General features: G+C 36.1%; 1 protein-coding gene across 4 annotated transcripts in view; it reads right to left on the bottom strand.

Annotated features, from left to right (window-relative positions):
- Window positions 1-25,259, bottom strand: part of LOC107087498 (copine-5-like) — a 95,754-nt gene that overhangs the window by 62,651 nt on the left and 7,844 nt on the right. For 2 of the 4 annotated variants that reach the window (XM_015379091.1, XM_015379093.1), the window contains exons 2-7: window positions 16,076-16,116; window positions 15,198-15,244; window positions 5,626-5,729; window positions 4,641-4,680; window positions 3,738-3,752; window positions 3,502-3,578 (exon numbers count right to left, since the gene is read on the bottom strand). In XM_015379091.1, coding sequence (XP_015234577.1) covers window positions 3,502-3,578; window positions 3,738-3,752; window positions 4,641-4,680; window positions 5,626-5,729; window positions 15,198-15,244; window positions 16,076-16,116 — 324 coding nt within the window. The remainder of the gene's footprint in view (window positions 1-3,501; window positions 3,579-3,737; window positions 3,753-4,640; window positions 4,681-5,625; window positions 5,730-15,197; window positions 15,245-16,075; window positions 16,117-25,259) is intronic. The other 2 variants (XM_015379092.1, XM_015379094.1) reach the window with 1 other exon arrangement.

A 25,259-nucleotide genomic window follows, 5' to 3' on the forward strand; every position in this document is an offset into this window, starting at 1 on the left:
GGATGGATGGATGGATGGATGGATGGATGGATGGATGGATGGATGGATGGATGGATGGATGGATGGATGGATGGATGGATGGATGTTCAAAGTTTCTCAGATCCCCTTCTTATTTTATCTTTTCTACTTGTAGTTAGCTAAATTGATGTCATTTCTGCCATGACATTGGCTGAGGCACTGTTTGTCTTAACAGGCAAATAAACATCAGATAACATAATTAAATAAAGCAAAAATAATAGTTGTGATTAGCAAAAATGTGATATTTCAATACAGTATTAGTTTATCTGTAATACTTTTTCATCCACACCCCCCCTCCAAAAAGTTCATAATCATCAACAAAGTCTGTATTTGACAATTAAAAACAACTGTAATGAATTTGCAATCTGGAGTAAAATGTCATTGCAAAGGACATATCTATCACACTAAATGAAAAATATAAAACTGTCCGTATGATTTGTGGTGAATAGCTTTTGCATGGCATATTTCAATATTTTTTTTTTTCCTTTTGACATTACCTGTCCTTGGTGTGACTTTTGCATTAATGCACATCATCGCTCTAACGCTGAAACAATATATCTTGCGATTCTAATAGAGTGTGAAAGTTTGGAAGACAGAAAATGGGGTTTGAATGAGCAAAATGAATAAATAAATAATAAAGAGCACAGTGAAAGAAAAGGGGGTCATGCTGGGAAAAAAAAATCTGGCAGATGGAAGCAAAAGAATAAATGAAGGATGAAGTGTGGAAAATAGAGAACGGGGTGCTGATGTGCTTCTTAAGCAGGTCATTCGATGTAATATGCCTTTGGAGGGCTTGTATAGGCATGACTAACAGATTTCGCCAAGTCCCTGCAAAGTGTCATTCCTCAAAGCTACGGTGCACAGAGTGATGTCACCCCAGAAGACACAACAGAGAGATTTAGTACATGACCATTCAACAACTCCTTTGCTGTCCCCTTTCAAAAAAATGAAGGAAGACTCCCAACACTGAAAAAAATATTTGATGCTTAACTTGAATAAAAATTTATCTCGTAATCAACTTTTTCAAGAACAGCAGATCAAAGGAACCCTGTACTTTTCTTTTGATTGCAAAATACTACCCTTTTGTATCCAAATTTAATAACACAGCACACCAGTGTGAAAAAAACAAGCAAACATCATCATCACTGTCTCAGCAGTAATCAAGGTGCCCCACTGAAGCTGTCGAATCAATATATCATCCATCATGTCTGCCTGGGAGCAGCTGATCCTCCTCTTTGCCTCTGATGTGTGCTGTGAAGCCTAGTTTACAGCACACTGGTGAGCACTGTCTCTTGATCTCCCTCATCCTCTTATTCAGCACTGAAGGGCACCGGGCTTTGTAATTCAGCCCACAAGTTCCTGGCAGCGTTCATAGCTGATACCAAAGCCCTGCTGTTCTCATAACTACCACCCCCTACTCCAAGGAACAGCAGCACCTCATCATCATTCTCAAAACGAAATGTGTACCGTGTGTCAGACACAAACATAGAAACTGAGAGTTTATGAAACCTTCCTTCATCCCCTAAATGAGGCTCATAACTCACAGAACTATAAATATATATATATATATATATATATATATATATATATATATATATATATATATATATATATAGTTCTGTCAAATGGCACTGCACATTTACCTCAAAAACACCATACCAACAATGAAGTTTGGATGTGGGAACATCATTGCATGGGGCTGTTTTTATCATGTGGTACTAGCAAACTTCTTATAATTGAAGCAAGGATAAACAGAAAAATGTATGACAACATTATTGTTAAAAGTCTGCTGCCATGATGATGAAGTTGAAAGATGAGTGGAAATTTCAGCAAGACAATAATGCAAAATTCACAGCAAAGGAAATTCTTAATTGGTTTCAGATGAAGAAAATAAAGCTGCTAGAGTGGCTCAGCCAATCACCTGACTTGAATCCAATAGAAAATCTATGGAAAGAACAAAACATAATTTTATAGAAGAGGCCCATGAGCCCTTCAGGATTTGAAGACTTTGTGTGGAAGAATGGGCCAAAATCACACCTGAGCAATGCATGCAACTTATTTCTCCATACAGGAGGCATCTTGAAGCTGTAATTGCCAACAAAAGCTTTTGTACAAAGTATTATATACACTTCAGTAAGTGTGTTCAATATATTTTCCCCATGCCATTTCACTTTATTACATATACTTTCTGGACATCTATGGTTTGATATGTGTGGATTGTATGGATTGTTACCGACTTTTGGTGAAACTGTCATGTCAAGAGCACCTCTAGAAATATAATTACTGATAAAAATGGTGGCGTGTTCAATACTTATTTTACCCGCTGTAAATAAACTGATTTGAATTTAATCGAATCTTCCCTGTAGCATCACCTTCATAAACAGAGAAAAATACATTCTGCTTTAGAAACCGTTTTAGCAGTGTTACTGGGATGTAGTCCTTGACCCCAAATCAAATCAATAAAAACATAATCCTATCAGTAACCAGACAGACTCTATCAACATATTTCTGAAAAACAATAAACAGGAATTGAAAATACAAAGATGATGCATCACCACTAGCTTCAATAAAGCAGAGATGCAGTTTTAGGGCTCAGCTTTGTCATCTCCCAAATTAGAGGCATTAGGCTGACAGAGCCATGTTTCTCTGTCTGACTTCAATCTACTCTTTATGCCATATCTCCTCCTTAATGACAGGGACTGCATCGAGGAAGCTCCCAGTCATGTTCAATTACCCATCTTCACCCAAGCACCCAAGTTTCATCTTAGAAGACAACACAGTTCACAGTCATCCCCGCCTACAAGAGGGGAAAATCGGATTAGTTATCCCCGGCCCGGGGAGGTGGAATCCAGCCACTACAAAAAACAAGTTCTTTTTCTTTTTCTGTATGAAAATCTCCAGTGAAGACATTATTGGCATTTCAGTTGAAGTTGTTTCTGTAATTATGTTCGTCCAATTTACCTATGTACTCCCTACCCCCACCATACCTCTGATTTCCACAAAATTGTTTGATCATGTGGGCATGATAGGAAACCAATCCACGAATACCTGCTGGGATACTTCTTTAGACAGAAAAATAGATGTGTTTATAATGCGTAAATAAATATGTGGAAGAGGTCCAAATTACTGAGTAACATCTAACCACACGTTGATTTATAAAGATTAGTGAGGTTTTCTTCTATGTGCAGAACCTTATATGCAGTACTTGCAGCCAATGTATATCACACATATCACACTATGTGATATGTGACTCATATGGACAAGCAGAGGAAGATAATTTAATGTGTAATAACAATAGATTATAGAAAAAGTACAACACATTCAAATACAGTTTTGAGTAGCATGACTGCTCCACCGAGGAACTGTTAGTTCAAATTGTAAAGAGTTCCAAATTGTTATTTGATTAATTGTTATTCATCCTTATGAATGACCAGAGTGGAATTAATTGCAGGGTTAATAAATCTGAGTAAAAAGAATACTCACACCAGTTGTTTCTCCAAGCGACTGGCAGGTGAGCCCACAATCTCTCCCAGAGTACAGTAGACCTGTCCCAGGAAGTCCTGCCATAGTAAGGGAGGCATGAGGTGGGATGAAGAGAGATGGAGGACAGTGGCATTCAAGCAGACCACATGGGTGTAAAAAGGAGAATCAGTGAGGAGTTAGGCATCATCATATGCATTGTACATTTATATGTAATAGCGTCTGAGGCAGACACGTACGTTAAAGTCGTTGGGCTTCCAGGGTGGAGAAGGAGGAGGAAGAGAGAGAAAGACCAGGCAGCGGCAGTGACACAACAGAGCATATCATGGAACAAAAAGACACATGACTCAAAAGCCAGAATGGCATACCAGCACGAGAAAGAAAAGCAGAAAATGGATATTTAACAAAGCAGATATGCAAAGAGGGGAGTTGCAGAGCTGCACAGTTTCAGAGGGAGAGAAAATGGTAAGTGAAAGAGCGCAAGTGAAGGAATGTGATCAGTGCAGATGATTTTCTCAGAGCGTGAGACATAGTGCAAACACACAATGATGAAGCCATCACATACCCAGACCCTTTTTTATAAATAAACATGGTAGTATGCAAACCAATCTATCAAATATATTGTTTGCTGTTTTAAGATCATTCATAAAAGCTGTGGGAGTAAAGGTTGAATCTAACATACATTCACTTTATTGGCTGTTTCTGAATGTATGCTATTCAATAAAGCACAGCCTCTTTCAGACATAACTGGACTTTCAAAATAAATACTATTTTGAAAACCTTTAAAACCTACACACAGGGAACTTTGCTGTGCAGCTTTGATGAGGGTGTACAACGCTTAATTTCTCACTTCAGGGAGACAAGGGTAATGAGGCCATACCAGATGCAAATGAAACTTCCATTATCATTGCTCCGGGGAGTTATGTTTTTTCTTTTTTGTAGGCTGACGAAAAGTACACAGAAACTGCATTTTTTCAGACAAAGCACAACTCACTCATTATTGAAAAATATATTTGAGAGAGGTTTTGGAAACAGGTTTGCATAGAACCTTAATATCAGAGCCGTGCACTGAAAAATCAAAGGAAGGATGTAATGCTGAGATCCTAATCCACATTTAAAAGAAAAAAAAAAGCTTCACTTACATGTTTTGCCAAATCTGGACTTTTAGAGTCAATATCATACCTAGAATTTGTAATGGAAGCACAAAAAAACACAAGGGTAAAGTGTAAGTTGATGAAACTGGAAAAACAAACATGGCATAGGCAATAAATCCAAATGAAGAAGACCTTTCTGTATTTTATAGCTATTGCTTCATATTGTGCCATGGGAAACATATGGAAACAGCCCATCAATACAAAAAAAGTTTAGAGCATCTGTTAGCCAAACTTAATGTAAAAGTAATTAAGCCTGAGCATACCCAAGCGCTCCCACCTCTGTGATAAAATCCAGATGAAAATGACTAACGCTAATTATGAAAGGGAAGCTCTACCTCTCTCTCCACTGCTTTTCCCATGCCAGTATTGTATTACGAAAGCATGTCGAATGAATTCATTAAGAGCTTAAAAATCCTCAGAGACCTTAAGCTCAGTAGTGGACACATTTGTTAAGTCAGCCTGGAGCTTAGTCGCAGAGACTATGCTTTTTTTCAGGGGATTGTACTTTCTTAGAGTAAACGATCACTCAAATCTGGACAATTTTCAAATAAAACTATAACTTTCTTTCCCTCTTACAAGTTTGGCCTTTTTAAAAATTAAAAGGGAGGACAGAGGGGGAACAGGGGTCTCCCTGAAATAATGAAACTTGGTCTCAAATATTTGCTTTAGAGGCAGGAGATTAGATCCAAAACTTACATTACAATATTTATAATGCCTCTACTAATTCTGTTCATCGGCAACTGACAAAGGGGCCTGAAAGGATAAAGATTGATCCACAGGAAGTGCATTCAAGAAGGCAGAAGAAAAAGTAGAATGTTGGTTTAAGACATTTTTCGGAGAATAAAAATAAATGACATTATAGTCAAAAAAAGGAGGAGTTTAAGAACTATATTAGAAAAGGGCATACAGTACGCCCACACACACACACCTCAGTATGTGACCACAGAGAGACAAATCAAACAGAAAAACTCACACATCAAAGCGCAGGTTCTGCTTCTCCTCAAAGAAGTAGTCCAGGATGTACTTCCTGACGAAATCTGGGTTTAGTGTGTTGTCTATCACCTCCGTTCTCCCAAACTGGACCAGAGAAGAAGAAGGAGGAAAGAGAGGACAATCAATTAACATGTGAACACAGAGTTGATCATGTACCATCCAACACCACACCTCCTCCGTCAGCCCCCAATTAACTGTGTGAATTCGAGGGACTCTGATGAGATCAGATTCAGTTAATAGAAATAGCTGATTGTTTTAGTTCTGTTTTGTTAGTGCTGAGGATGAGGAAACCAACATGAACTGCCTCTGGTTTAACTTTCACATCTGCTGCAAATAATACAACAACTTCCATCTGCTTCAAAATACAGGTGGAAACAAGACAAAGGCACAAAAGTTTGACCCAACATATTTTATTCACACCCTGGAACAAACAAATGTTGCTTTTTCCAACTCTTATTAATTAAGAATAAGAATAAAAAATAAAAAAATAAACTTTCTAAAGCTGAAACAAAAAAAACACTGCAGAGAACATCCAGCCATGAAGGGGTAATGGTGCTCCGTACTGTATGAATACAGCACACATTAATTTTCAATTAATTATTCAGTCACAGAGCTGGCATTGAGTTGCATAAATAAAACATCCACTGTGAAAAAAAGTTACCATAAACTGACACATGTCCTCGTTACAGTCTAACAAGGACAAAATAGACTAAGCTCAGTTTCATGTTTTTGTGACTGCATTCATTATGAATAATCTCATAGTGAAACAACAAGCAGTAATAGAAAACTTAATTCTAAAGTAGTTAAAATTGTGCCAGCATGGCTTTCCAAAAGTTTTCAACCTTTTAAAGTAATTTTTGTCCATTTCTATCCGGGATCCATCCATTTTAGGTTCAGCTGCATGTTTAGGAATCTTGTTCAGCTAAAATGTGAAATTTTTACAGGCTTGAACAGATTTGCTTCCCAGATTACCCTGCTTCAATCCATTGATCAACCCCCACCATATTCCCTGCCCCTTCTAAAGAGATGCATCTTCAGAGCATTATGCTACCGCAGACATTTTTCATGGTGGAATGAAATACATTTAAAGATTAACATCAGTGAATTTATTTTGAAATTATGCCAAAAGGTCATTTTTGCCCAATCTCTTAGTAACTATATTTAGGTTATTAGGTTTAAACAACATAAAAATTTTGAGATATTGCTACATACTAAAAACATATTTCATAGATTGTTTTTTTTTTTTTTTTTGAAAAATAAATGTCAAGACAATTATTAATTCATTTATTAATTCAATTCATTCATATAAAATTGTATTAACTTACATATTTTGAAGCCTGTGGCTATAAAGTAGCTAAATGTTTAAAAAATTTTCATACTGCAAATCAAGCAGATGGATGACGGGGTATAAGTGATAAAATATCCTTAATACTCGCTAAAACTTCCCCCCCGGCTTAGTCTTTAAGATGCTTTTTGTTTACTAATGTTCTCTAATCAACATTTGTCATCAAGGAAAAGCTGGATTTATTCCGAGATTAAATTGAAATCACTGTGAAACCACTATTTTCATAGGAGACTGATTCATTGGATTTTATTTAGCAGCATCAAAGCATATTACACATTACATTATCAATCATTTACTGACTTTCTTAAGCTTAATATTTATATCATATATAATATTCCTTACAAATTACAGTTTCACATTATGTAGCGATCATTTATCACACAAAATCCCATTAACATACATTTGAATCTATGGTTACAAGTTGAAAAAATGTCAAAAAGTTCAAGAGGTACTAATACCTCTGCAAGGCACTGAGTTGTACCACAGAGAATCTAGGGGAGGATTCTGTGTGACAGTTGGATTGTGGGTTTGCTTAAGTACAGCCTGCCATCAAATACAAATCATAAATGATTAAGTTCTGTGTGGCACTACATCCCTTTTTGCTCTGCCTGCCAGGAAGCAAGATAGCTCTGCTCCAGCTAATGCCGAGGAGGTGAAATTTCCACTGAGGGAGCAGGAACGTAATTTCTGTGACAGGCGCAGAGGGTGACAGCAGGAGGCTAAAGTATACTCACTTTTGTCTCAGACCTTTGCAAAGGCAGAACAATCAGCACCAAAGCCCTGATCAGCCAACTGAGGCAGCACACACTTCCTCCCTTCTGATAACCGTGACGAGAAAAATTGTGTGAAGAGGTGTCAGAAAATATATCTTGGTAAAAAGATTAAGGACTAGGAGCTTCAAGTGGAAATGCTAGACTTTGCTCAAATTCAGAGCGGTTTTATTCTTTGGATTTTTTTAGTTAAGTGAAAAAAAGATGGAGGAGAGAAAGCTATCTTACACTGGGGGCAAATTACAGAGGAGGGTGTCCCAAATTAAGACTTTAAAATCGTGCAGTAACAGAGTAATGAGATGCCGCCGCACTTTTATGTAACATCATGCAATTTGTCATGGGGACATGGGTCTCCAGGGAATTTTCTGCTGAAAGAGAAAACATAATATCCATAAGATTTGTAAAGATATACTTCAGCTGATGAAGAATTTGAATGGCTGGAAGTCAGTGTGGGAGCTTGGACCATAACTGAATTAAAGCCAGTTGGTGGCACAGTGAAGGGGTTCTTCAACCAACCATATCTCCTCATAGTGCAGCCAAAATACATTACTCTAGAGAGAGGCAAAAGAGGTGCTTAGCTTTATCAATGCTGCACAGCTTGACTCTGCTGCTTATCCAGCTGTCACCAGTGCTGAAAACCCGGGGCCATTTTTTTTTCAAGGGGAGCATTCGATCTGCCTACCGTTTCTACGCCTGAGGTGGGGAGATGATGACAGGTGTAGGAAGTTCCTCTGGCATGAGAACTTGATTGATGCCCATAAGTATTTGCATCATACTCCAAGCTTTTAGGTTTAGGAATGTTTGCTTGCTGATCTATGGCTAAAGTACTGCTTTATATTAGCATAGGGTGAACCACCATTTGATTAACTTTTACGATTTTCTAAGCATTCAAGATGCCCAGCTGCACTTTAATTGCGCTTTCTTGAAACAATAATCTAGACTCCTAAAAAAATGTTTTCTAACCTTCCAGTCTGCCATTATATTACAATAGGAAAGCCATATGCAGCAGCATCAGACTCTCAAATGTATACATTTTAATCTCAAAGATAGCACATCTGTTTAGTTGTTTTTATCTCCCAGAGGAAGAAACTAAAGTACCAGCTGCTGCCGTTTATTTTGTTGCTTTTCCTCTAACTTAGGAGTGTTCCTGGACCAGTGCTTCTGTGTTTTTATGTGTCTGCTGAGCTGGTTGCAGTTCAGTGCTCACAAGGAGAAAGGTTTTGCTGCAGGTTTCTTCCTGTTAAGAGGAGCTCTTTTCTTTTGCCACATACATGTACATGCACTGTATAAAAGTTGCTGCCAAACTATTGACTTGATGCAATCAGCTTATACGTTACTTGTGTAGCTCAATATTTCATTAGAAGAGGTTTATGTTTAAAATACTGCAATAAGCATTGCTGCTAATCTAATTAAAAGCTTACACATGTGACTCTCTGATGAAGGATTATAAAAACCCTTAAGGCACAGACACCTGTATCCAAGGATTCATGGGAAGAAATTGGCACTGAGAGAAAAATTTATATAACAGCATGGATGAGAACCAAAACAATCCTTTGTTCTTGTCCGTAAGGGATATAGATGTAAATTGTGGCAGCATTCTTCGAAGTAAGATTGCAACTTTTTTTCCTCACATTTCCTAATCTTATTTATTTACAAAAGACTAAAAACAGGCCTTTAAATTAAAGTTGTCATGGTAATATTCTTCTTAAAATCACAGCCTCAAACAAACTTTTCATATTTTTCGTCTTTCATCGGTGTAATTCTTATCCTAAAATAATATGAATCTCTGTTGCTTAATGAATATATACTGTAGGTGTTTTAGTTTTTCAGTAATAAATAAACATTTATAACATTACATTCAATGGACTGTTAGATTTTCTATTTGAAATCAATTAAAGATATTCTTATTTTATTGATCATAAAACTTGTCAAACAAATCTGTTCTGTTTTATCAGTGGGAATTAAATTCATACTTCAGAAGAATTCATTGTAACTGATCCTTGAGAATAATTTGACTTTAATAGTCACATCCCTTTTTGCCACAGAAAGCCTTTTTATAACCCTTGGCAGTTCTGAAATCCAAGGCTAGTTTAAACTGTAAAACTCAATTTGAAATATCATTTATACAAAATCTTTTTCGACACCCCTGAAATTGCCCTCATTTGTCGTCCAACAAAATGGTGGTTATTTAAAGGGGGAAATCTATTTCAGCCAACATCATAAGCCAGCTCTTCCTTCCATAAATCTATCTGTAATTCACCATTTCCTGTTGCTACATGTTTCAAACATATAATTTTAGTTTGAAACAAACTCAATTCATTTTTACAAAAGTGGAGCAAAGGGACACTTAAAAAGCTGGTTACATGCAGTGAATAAATGGGCACAGCCCTTGCTATAGTTACAGCAAATTAATCTAGTTTCCCACCCATGAAGGAACATTAAAGCAGTAAACACTTAAAGAGATGATTCTAAATTAATTCCTACAAATAAAAATGTATAACATTCTGAAAAACCTACTAAATTACTTGTAACTATTGAAACAAGTCAAACTGACTAATAAATTCTGTTTAATGTAAGTTCCTAATTGCTTCAGTGAGTTATATTTCTCTTTTTGAAAAAAGAATATTGTTTTTGAAGCTAGAGCTGAAGAAGACCCGTAGAAAATGCAGTCCATGGTGACATGGTGGTTTTGTTTAATGTCTTCTTAAAATTGTGCACAGAAAAGTTTTTGATGGTGTTGTTTCTTTAGTTGGCTCATGCTCACCATAAGCAGTGATGGCAATCAGTTGTGCTTACTTAATTAGAAACAGGATGAGATTAAAAGGGCGTTAAACTTTTGCTATCCTAAACAGATGGCACCTTTTAGCCATAAGTAGAAATATTTATGTCTGAGAAATTGATACTATGAAAATCGGTTAGTGTCAAAAAACAGAAAAGTCCACAGATTTATATGTAAACAGATACTTTTTAAGCTACAGGGGCTTTCCTTAGACCCATGGAATGCCACACCATCTAATTACTCCCTTTGAAAACTGAATCAGGGACAATTTTTTTATGAATAATATAACTACCACTCTTCCATTTCACCAAAGTGCTTGCAGTACTTTGCCAGGGGCGGCGCCATCGCCATTTTATGAACTGGTTCAAAAAGATAACTATGGAGCTAAATCAGTGACAGCTTTCATTGACATTGAATGAGAGGTTTGGCATTGAAGCACCAAACACTAAAAAAGTATACAACAAACTGAAACATGCAAAATTCAAATTTCTCTATAACAAAAGTAAAAACTTATGATGATACTGTCATTTTTATCTGCAGCGTTTTTCATTGAGAGAGGATTTCAGAGTAGGGTTACCAACTCCCTGAAAAAAAAAAAAGGGACACCTCATGTGCATGCCAGCTGACCCGATTGCCTTTACCCCTCCTGGCCCCCCTTTTAGTGTGAAATTATTTTTTTTAACTATTTGACTAGAATCTGCATTGAATTAGATGCATATTTGTCAGTGACATGAACACACAGAACACAAATTATTATCCAGCAATTCACTTTAATGCAAAATAACAAACTTGAATGAAATAAGTATTTAAAAGTTAAGCCTGTCCTGCTTAACTTCAAACTGTAAAAATGAATACAAAACACTGAATAAATAGTGCCCATTTTTGGTGCAACAGCAAACTTGTGCAAACTGTTGTAAAACAGAAAAAGAAAAATCATTAGCTCAATGCCACATCATGTAACGATAGCCTATTTTTTCCACTCGTATTTCCTCTGAGCTCTTGCAGCAGTGATTTTCTGTAAGTTTTGCATCTAACTTGCCCTTGATCTTCACTTTCCATTAGTTTTTTACTGACTCTTTTTTACTCTTACAGTAAAACGGGACTAAGTGTGTTCCTTTTCCACTAAATATGGGACAAGTACTTCTATTTCTAAATACTGAGCGATTCCATTTTTCAAGGGACGGTCGGCAACGCTATTTTAGTGTCACTTCAGCTACAATTTCAATAAAAGTATGCACCGTCTTTGTGTGAGGGGCGGAGCTAAACTGAAGGTTCCTTCAGGGTCCTTAATGACTGATAAGAGCTCCATAGCTAATGTGAGTTCCTGTTCTTGTCTTGAAATATAGGTCATTAGCTGGCTCAATCTGAAACTAAACTTACTGGATTATTTCTCATTTTATGCTGCCAAAAAATAGTAACAGCGGCAGTTGAATCTGAGCCCTTTAATAATTTACAGCAGGTAGATGACAAGGAATACTGGAAAAATGGAAGAACACTGTAGCCTTCAGTTTAGCCCCGCCCCCTGAAGCAAGAACAGTGCCAGCCTGTAGTGCCAATGAAATAATCTCTTATGAAAAAAATGCTGCAGCTGAAGATGACAGCATAATCATGTTTTTAGCTTTTTTAGAGATTTTGAATATTCAGTGTTTGAATTTTTAATGATTGACTTTTCAACATTTGATGGTTCAATGTTTGAATTTTCATTGTTTAACTGGCAATCAAATTGTTAATTGGAGTTTACAGACTCCTAAACAGGACATTTGCTCCATATATACCCCCTCAAAGAAGAAGTTAAGCAAAACCTGTAAAAAAAAATATATATACATTTATTTTATCTTGGATCTAAGTTTATTTGTACAATTTTTTGTTAAATTTTTTGTTGGCAAATAAAACCCTCTATCTAAATATAATGATAAAGCACTTATGAGTGATTTTAGAAACTGTCAAATTGTTTTGTGTTTTTTTTTTTTCATTTTAATTAAACCCGTTTTAATCTAAAGTCTAAACTGGAAATATATTCTTGTTATGTACTATGCTTCACATAAGGATTTCATACAGCTTAAATATGTCCCCTTGTCATTTTCTTTTTACTTTTTTAACTTTAAAGAAGGCTTTAAAGTACTGAGAAAACCTTATCTAAAATGGAAACTATATGTAGATACAATGAGAGACTTATTGGGGACTGTGTCTACAGTACCTTCTGTGGTATATTTCTCTGGAAATGTGTTCATTCACTTCACGTCTTTCTGCCTCTTAACTCTGAAAGGTCTTCCTACATTACTTAAATAATGAATTTCTTCAAAGCAAGTTAGTTAATAGAGCAGTCACACTTTCTACTTTGCCTTTCTGTAATTTGGAGTTTTGGAGCACTGAGAGAAGCCCAGATTTTTTTAACTGACTGCTTTTTCTATAAAAGCCTTATATGCTCTGTGAGATTCAGGTCAGGTCTCTGAGAGGACCATCCATAAAGATTTAGCTGAAAAATTCTCCAGATAGATGGGTCTGCTTTGGATGTATGGTTTTATAAATGATTTCTGTCATGTCAGTTTATTTTCTGCCTTTTCTGCCAAACTTTCTCTTCGAAGGCTTTGTAAACTGACTCATATCTTGTTCAGGGATGGGTTTTTGTGTGCGATTTCTTTTTTTTTTTATTGCTGATCTCTGATTAATAATCAAATAAAAGGTTTTTGTCTGGCTAGTTTCAACTCCATGTATGTGTGGCAGAGGCTTAAAATAAGTTATAATCTGTTTGATACTGACTGATCTGATATTCGCAAGACAAAATTTTTTTAAAGTTGCTATAGAACTAGAAATAAATGATTTAAAGCATCTTAATAATTAAATTATTGCAGTTTTAAATTTTTCTGCAGAACAGATATAACTTGTTATATGTGTTGTCCCTCTGGTTTAGTTCTACCATCATGAAGACACCCTGTCAACTTTTAAGGCTAGGCTTAAAACTTTCCTTTTTGATAAAACTTATTGTTAGAGTGGCCAATGTTATCCTGAGCTATCTCTATAGCTATGCTGCTATAGCCTAAGACAGCTGGAGGACATTCTGCTTTATCGTATCTCTAATTTCCATTTCAATTCAATTTATTTGTCAAGTTCCACTCATAACTTTATGCTCCTTCTGCTTTTTCTCATCACAGTAGCTTCATCTGCTCTTTTCCTATTTGGCTGTGACACCATCTTGGAGAGAGATATCAGCTGTGCTGCTGCCATCAAAACTTTGTTTATAGTTACTGGAGTTTGGCCAGTTTTTCAGTGTCGTCATGTTTCTCTTACTTTGACTGGCTGTATGTGCTCTCTTTTGTCCTCTGACATGGGAGCTGGCTCAGACCTCATCTCTGTGTCTTTTCATATTTTCTTTATCTGCTTCTTTTTATATCTCTGCTTATGTCTCCTTGAACCCCAGTCGGCCTCGACAGATGGATGCTCCCACTGATCCTGGTTCTGCTGGAGGTTTCTTCCTGTTAAAAGGGAGTTTTCCTCTCCACTGTCACTACATGCATGCTTGGTGTAAAGGATTGCTGAAGAGTGAATTTTCCATGCAATCAGCTTTTTTTCCTTACATAGAAAACTTGCAACCAATCTGACTGTATAATCTGGTTGAATAGTCTCTGTAAAGTGCCTTAGGATGACATATGTTGTGAATTTGTGCTATGTAAACTGAATCGAATTTAATCATGTTTTTTGAACATTACATTTCCTTTTCAGCAAGGACAGTATTTTTAACTCCTTATCTTGTTCAAACATCATGTCTAAGCACTAAAAAATAGACAACACAGAATGGTTTTGTGTGTAGTTAATAAAAATAAAAAAACTTTAACACTGCAGACCTATTTTTACTTATACTATAGTATTCATTGTTAGGTTGAGAAATAACTTGCCTAAAGTTCAACAACTACCCTTATAGTAGATTGTTGTTACTTTTTATATAAGCTCTTTAATCTTTATTATTTTTTCCAAGGATGTTGTCCGACTATGTTATCAACATCACCTCTGAAAGACACAGCTATAAGGTCACATCTTCTCACTGAGGACATTGATCTATATAAGTTTGAAAATTAATTTGTTTTGTTAATCAAAACCTACAATTATCATTTAAACCCTATGAAGAGCTCCATAACTCAAACAGGTTTTGAGCTGTTAGAACATTGGCCAGATGAAACAGATGAAAACGTTTGTGTTTCTCTAAAGGAATCCTTCTTTTGGCATAACCACATTCTGATGTAGTAAGTCAAAACATTTGTGTTGTGTTTTGCCTATGGTCAAATAGTAAAACAGAAACATGCTTTTTGAAAATTCACTGTTCTTCCTTCACCTTTAAGTACAAGTATGCATAATAATTACCAAGGATCCCTCTGCTAGATTCATTAGTCTCTGTGGTCTGATTAAGTTCCTGTTTTTTAAACAGCCAGAGGGAAGGCTGATGAGAAAAATCCTTACGGATACATGCACCTGTCACCTAATCAGTCAGACGGTCAGCCAGTCAGTCAAACACTATGACCGATGTACCAGTGTTCACAGGGTCAATCAATTGCAAATGATTGGCACAGCACATTTACCTTGAGGAAGAGGAGGGGATGACTGAGGGTTGTAAACAGAAAACAACCTGTCATGTGAAAGCTGATTGAGTCTTGTTGATCTCTTACCTCCCGCCACTGTTTAGTCTCCACGCCCTGGGTGTACAGCACAACCACTGAGATGAGAAAAGGTGTGAGAAAGAGAGGGGGTAAAGGAAAGAGAGGGGGGGGAAAGCAATGGAATAAATTGTCATTGAACGGTTTCACATATGCAATGTGAATTCACAAACAGTGTTTGTTTTTGCTCCTTCTCTTCTAACATCTTTCATTAATTATCCTGCCACACCCTGACAGCATAATGAAGTGCTAGACTTGATGATTAATGCTGACTGACATCCTGTTGTATGGAGGGAAAATAATCTCCAAAATAAGATTCAGTGCCCCTAGAGCACAATTTACTGTAAGCTATGCAATCAGAGAGACCTGTCCTAAAGGGGTTGGATTCTTCTGATTTCTGTTCATTTTGTTGCTCATGATAAAGCTGATGCAGGTGGAGGGGCCACAGCTTGTCTATAGCCTCAGGTTCAGCTGCAGGCATTCACAAAACTGGGATGAGTGTGATGGGTTTTATTTTCCCAAGGCTTATTTACACAAAGGGGTAATGAGAAATGTTTCTTCCACTTTCTATTCAGTGGTAAAAAAAAATGCCTTTATGACATTTTCCAGTTTCTCTCCCCAAAAGATAGCTATTTGTATTCAGGGGCTGCTGTTTATATCCTGCATGCATTATGGTACTTTAGCTCACAGTAGAGAAAGGTTGTCACATTACTGTGCAAATGATATGCAGTTATTGAAGGAACACTTTCAAACACCAGAGTAAACTGAACCAGGCGTAAGCTCAGCAAAAATAAAAACTAATGGATTTTAAGTGCAGAAAAGATACCAATGGATTATATTCTGCATAAGATTAGCTATCTAAAACCTGTAATATGTGAACAAGAACTTACATGGGTCCGATTTGGAGAAAGTATCTCTGTCCAAAAGATTCCTGCAAGAAGGGAAAACAATAAAACATAAAAATTCAACCAAATCCTGATAAAAGATGCGAGACTGGATATTTATACACATACTGATTAAATAATTCTTACTTGTATTTTTATGACGTTAAGATCAAAGAACAAGAGAATAAATCATAATAGTGATTCCCAATTACATTTGGCTCACATAAAGCAGAAATGCCCTTGAGATTTCATTTCCAAGTGTGCAGACCAATAAGCTCACTAAAGCCGAGCGTAAGAATACAGAGGACACAAAGATGTGAGCTACATACACAAGTTGCCTCAATATTCACATCAAAAACCCAAGATATGCAAGTGCCGATGTTGTGGATTTAAAAAAACAAAGATACCTACTGTAATATAAAGAAACCTAAAGATAACAGAAACAAGTGATTTTTTGGGGGGAAATAGTTACATCAAGTAACAGTAAACGATGAAATATGGTCATTTATTTTCTTTTGCTGAATAATTTCTTTTTCAGTTATTGATTTTCTTTTTTTATTTTATTTTTCTTATAAATAGATGTTCTGACAGCTTTTCTTTATTCACCAGTTGCAGTCAAGCTCTTTGTCAGCACTAAAATGCACATAAATATAACCAAAATATCACTCTGCACACTGCCTTTTTGTTGGATTTCCTATCATTTCAAAATGCTATATACTTACTTTAGGAATACTTTAGGAAATGTCTGCCTTGGATGAAACTCTGAAATGACTTCAAGGGAAAACCTTTATTCGATCTGCAACACTTTGCATTGAAAGATCATATTGCTGTTAAAGTAAATAAAACATTTGTCATAATAAGTAAGCAACATTTCACCAATCTACAGCTCTGCAGAAACTCGTCCTGCAGAATCTCTCCAGATGGTCCAGAGTCCCCTGTCATCTTCTCTTCAGCTCACCCTAAAGATTTTCTACAGGATTTAGATCTAGTGACTGAGGAGGCTTTTGTTGATGTCATTTTTGAAGAAACCTTTAAGCTGTTATTTTAATTCAACCTCCTGCTGGAAGACCAGAAGATGACACATTTTTAGTTCACCAGTAGAGTCCATGATCGATAATGCGCAGCGTTCAGGTTTAAATTTGACACGTTCATGTATGTTTGTGAACACACATACTGTGAGAACTCAACTTTCAGACAAGGTTAGAGTCCAACAAATCTTTATTTTAAATCTGGTATCCTCTGGTATTTCATAGATTTCAAGATGCTATCTACCCAAAAAGAACCTCAGGGCTGAGGAAAGAAAAACAGACCCACAAGATCACGGATCAGGTAATTTTATTATTATTCCAACACAAATCAAAAACCTGAGGTTAACAGATATTTGTTACTTTGGTCCCTTCGGCAAGCTCAGTGACACAGCATCAAACAACCTCCACTATACTGATAATAGGAGATGACATACTTTTTAAACATACTGTATTCAAACTTTGATTCACACATAACCCTTAACTTAACCATTCATCACTCAAAGCTAAAATCAGCAGAGTTGGACATTGGAGTTCTAAAAAAAAACAGGCATACCGGAATGACAGAAGGTTTTCAGCATCATCAATAATGTTGTAAGGAGAACAAAAGGCAGCCTGCCCTGATACAGGTCAGCTCATGAGGACCTGGGACTACCTCGCTTGGCAAGTCAAGGGCACGTTGTGTTTTACCCCCAATTTCTCCCGACACCTCTCACCCACCAAAGGCACATAGTAAAAACTTATGTTAATCTGTCTTTGAAGTGTATTACAAAGATGACTTTAATCTCATCTGAGAAACAAAAAAACTGGATCCAGTACAACTCCAGTCGAATTGAGCAGACTTCATGTTTCTGATGGTTGTTGATGGTGACCTGCTGACCCCAAGACTCAACACTTTGTAGCAGTTTTCTGAAAGAGATCTTACTGTGTTACAACAAGATAAACAGCAGGGTGAACTCTAAAGGAAAATGGTGAGAATGTTATTCTCACCATATCATTATATAAAATGTGAGAATCTCAAACCTTACTGACTAAATTTACTCCTAGTGAAGGCTACATTACGTTCCTCTAATAAAAGATTCATGTATTTTTATGGGTTTTGCATATCTGCCCCAGGGCAGAGGGGTAGTGCATAAATGTTTTCATGACTGGTGTTTATTCTTTTGCAGAATTTGAAGTGAGCACAATTCATCCCAATGTTATTTGATGGCACACCTTTCGGGAATGACTGCAGCAAGTACCCTGCACTTTCAGGCTTACACTTTAGATATTTTATGCAGTAAAGAGCTGCAATGTTTTAACCCGATTCAGACTTAGCAAATGTGTGTGGCCATGGGGCAGGGTATAGCTTGTCACAATATTGCTAGACTATGCTTTGATTTTATCATGGTTGAGCAGAGGCCTGCAGTTTGACAGTGAAATTCCTTTTTCTTGTCCATCAGACCGTCAGTATATAGATAAAATAACAGGTATATATATATATATATATATATGGCATTTTATTTTGCTAAATGAAAGTTAATGTTTGCTAATCTCCTTAAACAGAATTAGGGTTTTATTTGAGAGTAAGCTAACATTTAAGTGCTTCAAAAGTGGCCAATAGTGCTACTTAGGTCCAGACTCATTTGGGGGATTTAAATAAAGCAAGCTTTGTTTGCCGACTCACTTACTACCTCATACTGAAGGAAAAAACTTCCACTGATTTCAGACTATATTTGAGCATCTCTCTGAAGAACACAATCCACTTTAGTAAGTAGCATCTCTTCACAAGGCAACTATTAATTATTCTTGTCCATTGAGAAATGTCATGAACAGTTTATTGTTACATTGTTGCTTGTTGGGTATAAAGAAAATTAACTGTCCCCATCCTTTTCAAAATACCAGAGTGACATTTAAAATCTTCAACTAAAGATGCCATTCTTCCTTTGGCTTAATAAAACTAAATTAGATGGAGAATAATAGCTTTATGTTGTAGACATGAATTATATTTTAGTTATTATTCGTGTACCATGAACACACCTTGCTTGGAAACCAAGGAAGTGATTTCACTTTATGCTTATAACAAGAAAACTTTGAACTCTGGTCTTTTTGGCTTTTTTTTTAACAACCATTCATTTTAGTGGCATCATTTCAATTTCCTTATTCAAAATGAAATTAAATGCTTCTTATTGTATCAATTAACTTGATGAGTCCACCGTTTTAGCCTCAACAACTGTTTGACTGTTACCCTGTAAATGTTGCACTCAATACTTATGCCTCTATTTTATTACTGGAACAAAGTCAGAATGTGTGAAAACACTCGGTCACTTTGGAAAAAGGCCTTGCATAAATCCCTAAGAAGGAAATAGGAATTCAGCCAGTGCTAACAACAGCACTGTGATGGTGGACTCCAGTTGTATTAAGTATTACTTTTAGTCGTCACTTTATCTTTAATTGTTGCAGAAATATACATGCAACAGTATAGAAAAAAAAAACAGTGTCCTCCTATTAAAAGGGAAGTGTTATCTTGTGACTGGACAAAAATAAATAGCTGGCAAAAGCTTTACAGCACAAAACTCTTCTATAATCCATCATTATTGCATTTAATATTTAACCCAGAGTCCTTTTCCTTGTGGTTGCAGTGATATTGTTTCCATAAATACATAATGCAAAAGCACACAGATATGTCTTAGTCCTGGTAATTGATTTTGAGCTTTGGGCAATAAATAAACTGAATTTACAGTAGCTGAAAAAGGTCCTTGTCCCCTTTAGGCAACAGCCAGACTTCTATGAATATAGATGAGAGTTTAGGACTGAATCCAAGCCTGTGCATGTAATGTTGTATTCCTGGACATAAAATCTTCTGACTAAAATATATAGGAGAGGTAGAACAGATGCAACATTGTTTGGCTTTAGCCTTGGGCTGACCAGACAACAGTTGGGAAATTGTCAAAGTAATTATCAGTGGAGATAAAACTATCTGTGACTTACAGTAATGCCTGTTTGTAGCCACCTGTTATTGTGTGATGTCCATTAGCTCTAAACAATTAGCTCCCTCTTTATCCCACCTCCCAAAGCAGAGAGTGGATCACTTAAAATGGAGTATAGCAGGAGAACATGACATCCAATTAGACCCTCATGCACCTATGTATGATCATATTCAACACTTTGTTCCATGAAGCAATTATATGTTGGCTTATTATCTACTGTTGTTCACATGCCCAGAGTGAGCATATTAGAGTTCCACGATGGGTGTTGACATCACAGATAATCTGTTTTAACTAAAGCAAGGCTGCATATTTCAAACGATAACTACTCCCTCTCAAGAGCCCCCCGGGAATAAGAGAAATCATTATCCTCAGAACTTCAAAAAAAGTTAAAAAAGATAAAGTTAACAGAAAGTAGGACAAATATTATTAGATTTAATAACTTATTCTGAGTGCATTGGGAGGTAGCCCATCTCTACTTCCGCTGGACAAGATTCTGCTGTCCAGATATAATTTAAGGACATTAATTTGAGGACCAGAATATTCACTTTAAAAGGGGTGTGAAGGAAGCAGTTTATTTTAAAAGAGAAAAAACAACCTTAAATAGTGGGGGTGGATTCAGGTTTCAGCTCTCAAAAACCTACAACGCCATTGATACAGTTAATTCCTTGCCAATTCCATCTCAACCCCCATCGCTATGCAGGGGGAACAAAATATCTCGCAAGGTCAGCCAGGCCAACAATGACACTTAACGACTGCCTTTTCAAAAGAATGGGCCAGTATCGGATATTGCAGGCCAATAACAACCTCAACGACTCCCATTATTAAGGGTGGAGCTGGTTCTCTAGTTTTAATGGGCATATTTTCTTAGCCATTACATGGCTCATGTTTGGGCTACTGTATAAAAGCCTGAAACTTGACAGTAATCGAGACATTTTGAATTGAAAAGGCTTCCTGGATGGGAAGCAAAACGTCTACAAACTTTAAAAACAAAGTCCAGTGTTTTGTTTTTTAACTTTTTGAATTGTGTGTGCAGTTTAGCGCATGTTATTATAATCTTTGAAGATCAGGGCACTAAAGAACTCTCCAAACTCATTGGTATCCCTGCTGAATAAAAAGATGAATATAAGTAAATGTTTACAAACCTTATCTATCAGTGCCTTAAAATGTGGAAGTTTCAGTATTGACTATAGCTGGAGCTGTGGTCCATTTCTGCAGCTTAAAAAGTGTACTATAATGAAAGCATTATTTGGAAATAATACAGCATATTATAAAATATGCAACTAAAAGTTGAGGAATGTTTTTGTTTCATTAAATGGAGTGGAAGAAAATACTGGAAAATGGATTCTCCCTTTTAAACAAAAAAAATAAATCACTTTTGATGAATAGGAGAGTGGTGGTAAATACAGTTTAACATGGCTTTTCAATTACCTCCGACCTTATTGGAGGGCACTTTATTTCCATCTGAAAACATTAATGCTTATTTTTAATGGAAACAGAATGAGGAAAGTTAATGATTTGAGTAAACTCTGGTTCTCTATTTTCTTCTCTGTCCTTAGGCATTTTCTCCTTTGACTGAGAACACATTGTCTATTCATTCCACCTTCACAAGGTCAATATGTCCACTTTTTAGTCTTATATGCCCATAAGCAGTTTTGAAAGGCCAAAGTAAAAAAAAAAAAAGCAAACCAGGGATATATAGGCTGCTACAGAATGTGGCCAACCCTTTACAAGTAATAAAACTCCCATTATATAAACAGAAACATCCTGTTTTCCTCCAGGGAACCCTTGAAAGCTAAAAATATCAGCAGTGTATGATGCAGACAACCTCATGAGATGTTGTCAGAAGCACCACCACTGAGATTAAAGCTAATAAATCAAAGAAAGAAGTGATAAACTCTGATGTATGGCGGTGTTTTATGAGCGTAAATTATCTGTACCTTTATTGTAAGCCTAAATCCCAGAGGGGGCATCACATTGGAACAAAGATTAATCCTGTATTTTCAGGTAGCACAAAAATGGCACCTTAGCATATTTCAAACACATTCTGGCCTCCTCTATTAGCAGAACACCAATAACTTTCACTGGGAAGGAACCAGGTGTCTTGTTCTACTTCTCCATCTGTTGAATTATTCAGATTTAACCAGAGATCTCCCGGAGCTGCCGATACCTGCTGCAGAGTGTTCCCTGGGCAGCCATCTCAGAGGCTGTGACAGAAACTCTGTCATAAACCTGCTGTTCTGCTGGTTATAATAAATTAGTGTGCACATACACTGTGGCTTCTCTGGCTCAGGCTGACTTTTGGTGTGGAACTAATGTTCTACCCAAGAATAATATTACTGCTAATTGAACGCAGTGACAGGTCTGGGTTTGTGGGGAGCTGAAGGAGAAGCGCTGTGATTTGATAGGGCTGTTATAACCTATAACTGGTGCAGTGTTCTGCACTGACTCTTCTTTGAATTTAAAGCCATTTCCTCTCATCTTTTCACCCAAAACAAAGGTATGTATTACTGTAGAAACTGCTACCAGTGATTAGTAACATAATTAAATATATGTGATTTAATTGAATTAATTGCAAAAAAAAATACATTCAGGTCATATTTGTTGTGAATTGCTGCAATGTAAATGAACTGATTTAATTTGATATGAAAATTTTTTTATGACTTTGCAATAATATAGATAGATTATATAGTTCCACTGTTGTAAATTATGTATAAAGTTTGGAGATAGGTTTGTTTTTGCATCACAACAGATTTAAAATAAATATAAAAATGGTGAAAATTGAAAAGAAAAACAAGTTATTATTTGAGGATATCAGGTATAAATGAGACAGTGATCTGTATCATTGTGAGGGTCAGTTCATACTTTAACTTTTTTTGTGTGCTGTCCAGGAGACAGAGTCACCTTGTGCTTCAATCTAATTCATTTATAACATTTCTTCATGATATGTTTAATGTGTGAAAACTTTAAACATCATAAGCTTGAGTTTAGTGATATATCCTGGACACCACAATTCAACTACCACTAAAGAAGACTTTGTTTTTATTCCAGTTTCACATGTTGCTGTCTGACTGAACTGGTTTAGATAAATTAAATAGTTCTCTAAGTCCACTGTAAGTAAAAACTATATTAGGTCCTGATATGAACTAAATTAATTTTGCATGTCCTTTCTGGGCAAATACTCATATAATCATACAGCATTTATCTTTACTTAAATGATCCATTCTTTAAATTAAATGCTTACCATGGGTTTTAATGAAAATTACATATACTGTAATTTTTGCTTACATTAATTAAACTTTTAAATGTGTATTATTTGTATTTCTACTTGCTAAGCATCCTGAAGAGATCAAAAAGGCAAATGTTAACAGACATCTGAAGGTATTGAAGCATAAAAACTGCATTCATTGCCTTGGCTTAATTATTCCTATTTCCTACTGTTTACCTTCCCAGCTAGAGGGTGTTTAAAAAGTATTTTTTACTTTAATAAACTTAGACCTTTTTACTATAATAAGCAATACTGCTGAACAGGTAGTTACCACCAAAGTATGGCAAACTATTAAAAGTTGTGTTTTTTAAAGTAAGTCTCCAACATGCCCTTCATACAGTTTAGGCCTCAGTGAGATGGTCCATGACAAGAATTTCCTGCAGCTGTTTGAAACAAAGAGTAAAGCAGCAATCTGCTAAAGCTCTGCCAGCTAAGAGAAGATTGCTTTCCCTCGTTTGATAGAGCGCCAAATTGGGCTGTTAGGAAGCATTTCTAGTCAAACACGGAGAATGTTTGTAAAGTAAAGGAGTTCAATCAACCATCCTATTGAGGTAACACTGTTTTAAAGCTGGTACTCTGAGTATCATATCTAAAGCCTTAGAGTCCAACTAATTAACCAGCTAAAGCTATTGTGTCCTTCAGTAGAGTGGTCTGTGTTTGAAGCACTTAAGAACTATTGAACTTTAACTTACGCTATATTTTGTTGACGTCTTAATTAAAATAATAAAAATAAACTCATGCAAGGCAGTTTTTAGCTGTGAGAAGCATTATGTTATATTGTTTGTAGCAGCATTGAGCTATGGGGGTTTTCGCTATTAAATAAAAGCAGTTAGAACATATTAGAAGTTCTTTAATTTTATGTTTTTCAGCACATTATGAAACTGTGTAATCCTTACCAGATTAAGTCAATTCTTGAATACTGCAGCTAATCTGCAGCCAATTCAAAAGAGTTTCAGAAAATCATAAAGAAAGCTCTATGTTACAAATTGCTTCTTTAAAATGTTAACAATGATAGAAATGTTGTCTTTGTTAGCAATTTACCAACAACATATAGGTAGAGTTTTTTCATAATCTTTTCAGTCCCAAGTGTTTTCCTATGTTCCCATTCATAATTAATGATGTGACCACCATGAGTGACTGGTGAGTGTTGACTTATCCTGTAAAGGTGACAGAATCCTGGGCTAATTTAACCACTGACTGTCACTGCAGCCTTCAAAACTCAAGTTGGCAACTAATCTCTCAAGTCCGAAAGAAAACAACCAGATAAATATCAGAAGCAGAAACAGACAAGCCTGAAATAACAATGTCCACTCAACCTTAAGAAATAAATCTCCAAATCTGTCAGATGGTGCAGAATCTCTCACCAAAGCTAACTTTGGCCAACTCCACAGATTATTTGTCAGAAACAGTTGTAAAATTGCAAAATTCGGCTTTTGCGAGTCCAGAACTGCTTTTGATTTTCCTCTCATAGATTTTTATTTTACAGTTTCTCTGTAACTATAAAAAAACAAAATAATGATTTTCAGTTTTATCATACAATTTTCTAACCATTTTTGGGTCAAAACCGACAGGTATTTTGAGTTTTCAATAATTTTATTAACCTCAATAACAACCACATTCCATCAGACATAGAGGAGCCATCCATACCAGCATGTTTCATTGTGGGGGCGCTGTTATTTTAATGATGCCCTTTTTTTTTGTTAAATATTTTTAAATCAAGGCCATGATCTTCAAAATTTGGTTTCAAAGAGACAATAACACTTTTAGATTGCTAGAACGCTTTTTTGGAAAAGTTTTGCTTGTTTGTTTTTGTTGCAGGAAAATGCTTATATTGAAAATAGAAAAGATTGTTGTTATGTGTAAAATGCAGCTCATACAGCTACTTTGGGGATGTTGTTGTCCAGTTAGTGGTTTTTCTTGGCATTTCTTTT

Source organism: Cyprinodon variegatus, unplaced genomic scaffold, assembly GCF_000732505.1.
Source record: "Cyprinodon variegatus isolate N-32 unplaced genomic scaffold, C_variegatus-1.0 Scaffold185, whole genome shotgun sequence".
NCBI classification, from domain to species: Eukaryota; Metazoa; Chordata; class Actinopteri; order Cyprinodontiformes; family Cyprinodontidae; genus Cyprinodon; species Cyprinodon variegatus.